Source organism: Vitis vinifera, chromosome 6, assembly GCF_030704535.1.
Source record: "Vitis vinifera cultivar Pinot Noir 40024 chromosome 6, ASM3070453v1".
NCBI lineage: Eukaryota > Viridiplantae > Streptophyta > Magnoliopsida > Vitales > Vitaceae > Vitis > Vitis vinifera.
This window is the reverse complement of record NC_081810.1, coordinates 9,539,724-9,542,603: the sequence shown is the minus strand read 5'-3', so window position 1 is coordinate 9,542,603 and position 2,880 is coordinate 9,539,724. Positions and strand designations below refer to the sequence as shown.

The following is a 2,880-nucleotide window of genomic DNA, read 5'->3' as shown; positions in this document are numbered from 1 at the left end:
TTAAGGATCTTTCAACCACTAACTCCTCGGATTTTACCCCGACTTTTGAGAATGAATTTTAATACTCAAGCACCTACAGTATGTTAAACTCCACCTATTCACCCTTGTAACGAGCATTAAGGTCGGTGGCTCCCAACCAATGAAGGCTTAGGGCACCAGGTTTTAAAGATTTTCACCATATACCCCTCAGACCTTGCTCGGGTTTCAAGGCAAGTAAAACATTTTTTCTTTCTTTTTTTTTTTCATAGGCTCATTAGCCTTTTATAAGGTGTCCCAACACTATTAAATTGAGGTCAAAGGTACCAAGTCTAAATTTTCCTAAGTCAAGGGGGTGAAATAGTTTTTCATCTTATAATCAGAACCTAGTGTGCACAGTGTGTGAATAGCTTAAAGTGGAAGGACTAAGGTTAAATTCAATAGAAGTTTCAACAATTCATCAACTTTAGTAAGCATAATACAAACTCTAAATCAAGTACAAAGATAAAAATTCAATTTCTCCCATTTCATTTTGAAAATTTTTCCTTAATAACCATGGAGAATAGAATAAAAACTTAAAAAAAAAATTAAAATTAAGCAAAAAGAAACTAAATTACCAAAATAACTTAGCATTAATAACAAAACTTCCTTCCTTAACTCTCTTCCCTCCAACCAAGCTGAACAGTGCCCTCAATGTGGCAAGAGCGATTAAAAATACAGGGAGGAAGTGGTACCTCCTGAGTGACATGGAGTCTGAGTCGTCTAAGAGAAACCACATGATTCAAAAACAACAAAAAATTATGAGTAGAGGAAATAAAATGATATTATGCCAAGTATACTAAAAATGATGGATATGTATTACTTTAAGAAAGTACACTATGAACTACGAACAAGTAATACATCCAATCCCAGTATATAAAACATAAAAAACATGGGATTACGAGTTCTACTATAATAAGTAAATACAAAAAGGAAAATAGATAGATGATCAGGTGGTGGTGGGAGGATCATGTGGAGACAATGGCTCGGCTGTGGAAGTCTGAGTACTCGAGATCGGTGTCTCGATCTCTCCTATAGTCGTCTCCTCAGGGGGCATAGTCTGCTCTGCTGGAGGAGCATCCTGGGATGGATCTATAGGCTCAGGTGGCGATAAAATACCCAAATGTTGTTGTATCGGCCTAAGGATAGCAGTATGTTGGGTTTGGGTGGCGATAAGCTGATCCTGATGTGCACGTACAAGTGCCATCTGCTGGGCAAGGACGCTTTGAGTAGCGGTCAATGTCTGCAAAGTATGACATAGGCCTCTGAACTCTGAAATAGATATGGCGATACTAGACTCAAATGGATGAGGCGCGGATGTAGCTGGTACAACAGGCGGAGTCCTAGGAGTGGTAGGAGGAGCAGAAGACGTGGCCTCCAGTGTGAGTACTGTAAAAGGCACTGCAGGGGTAGGTGATATGATCTTTGTAGGTATCGCAGCCTACTGTACCTGCTGTGGCTGCTCGTCCTGTGGTATCTCTAGATGCTCTGGTCCAGCTGGGGCTCCTGGATGTGCAACATAAGTCATCATACTAGTCCATATGTCGAGAGTGAATATGTCTCAGCAAATGCGTCTACGCTCAAGCTGAGGCTCAGAAGGATATCCCAAATGCTCTACTATCTGATAGAGTAGCCTAGGGAAAAGCAGTGGAATGGCATCTGCTCTCAGTAGCTTCTTTCTGTGGACCTTCTCTTCAAAGTAAAGAAGAGCGTGTGGAAATATGTTGTGGTGTAAAAACCCTTTGATATCTAGAACAAGGCCTCCAGTATAGCTCCCCTCCTCTACACTATATGCTAAAGTGGAAATATGTTGTGGCGTAGGAGCGCATCCAGAAGAAACATGCTGGGTGGAAGCTCCTTCCTCAAAAGAAATGAACGTGTGGATGTCCCCCAGGACAATATTCGGACGATATCGCTCTGAGAAGGATGAGCCCACTCTCTATAATCTGCTAGATGCACTGGCTCATATGGAATACGTAATGTGTCTGGCTCCTAAGATACCATGACGTCCATCAATAGTGAAGTGAATGACAGTAGGATCCCGGATGTGATGCATAGTCATAGACTCATAAAAGTCTAACGCTACTCGGGGATAGAAAAAATCCCTTGGAGTCATTAGATGCTCCAAATGGTACCTCTGAAGTAAGTGGAATGAATCTCTAAGCTCTGGCTGGTGTCTGAAAGTCTCTCTGTCAAAACATAGCTCAGAATGGAATGGTCTAGCCCGGCAATCCAAATTTCCCTCCATGGGTGGCTGAGTAACCATAGGTCGCCTAATAATCACTTCTGGAGTCATCCCATAAGGAATCTGAGACTCTATAGTAGGTGGTTGAGGCTGTGGAGGCTCTGATGGCTCCACTAGACTTGAGACTCTGGCTTTCTTCATAGGAGGGCGACTAGATGACTTCTTGGAACGTGAAGAGTTTGCCCCTAGTGTAGTGGGTGGTCTCTTGGTCTGATATCTTCGCTGAGGAGGACTAGGCGGCACTCCATATTCAGAAGGTTGCATGGCGGGTGGCTGTTGAGGCTCAGTCATGGAGTCTTGTACAAGTGAGGCTCTCGATGTATTGTTGTGGGCTGATGGAGATGGGGTCTTGACTCCTCTCGTTTTGGCCATGACTGAAGTGAAGAGGTTCTAGAGGGTAGGTAGAGATGCGCAAGGCGTTCTTCTTCATACAGATGTCCTCTGGACTTCACTTGGAGAGGGTCCTCTAATATTCCTAGTTTCGCAACTTACAAAGACTTTTCGCAGGTTAAAATAGTTGTGCGAAATGAAAATTTAGGAAATCAGAGGCTTAAATAGATATTCAAATGACGGTTGGAATTTTCGCAGCTGGAGGGCCATTTTGCAGTGTGATGGGAATT

The 2,880-nt window shown here is 42.8% G+C and overlaps 1 protein-coding gene across 1 annotated transcript; it reads right to left on the bottom strand.

The window, feature by feature from the left end:
- Nucleotides 1-964: 964 nt before the first annotated feature.
- Nucleotides 965-2,632, bottom strand: LOC109122740 (COPII coat assembly protein sec16). The gene is made up of 3 exons (XM_019220439.1): nt 2,151-2,632; nt 1,466-1,521; nt 965-1,404 (listed from the first exon to the last, which is right to left on the bottom strand). Exons 1-3 carry the CDS (start codon nt 2,630-2,632, stop codon nt 965-967), a joined length of 978 nt encoding a protein of 325 aa, XP_019075984.1.
- Nucleotides 2,633-2,880: the final 248 nt, after the last annotated feature.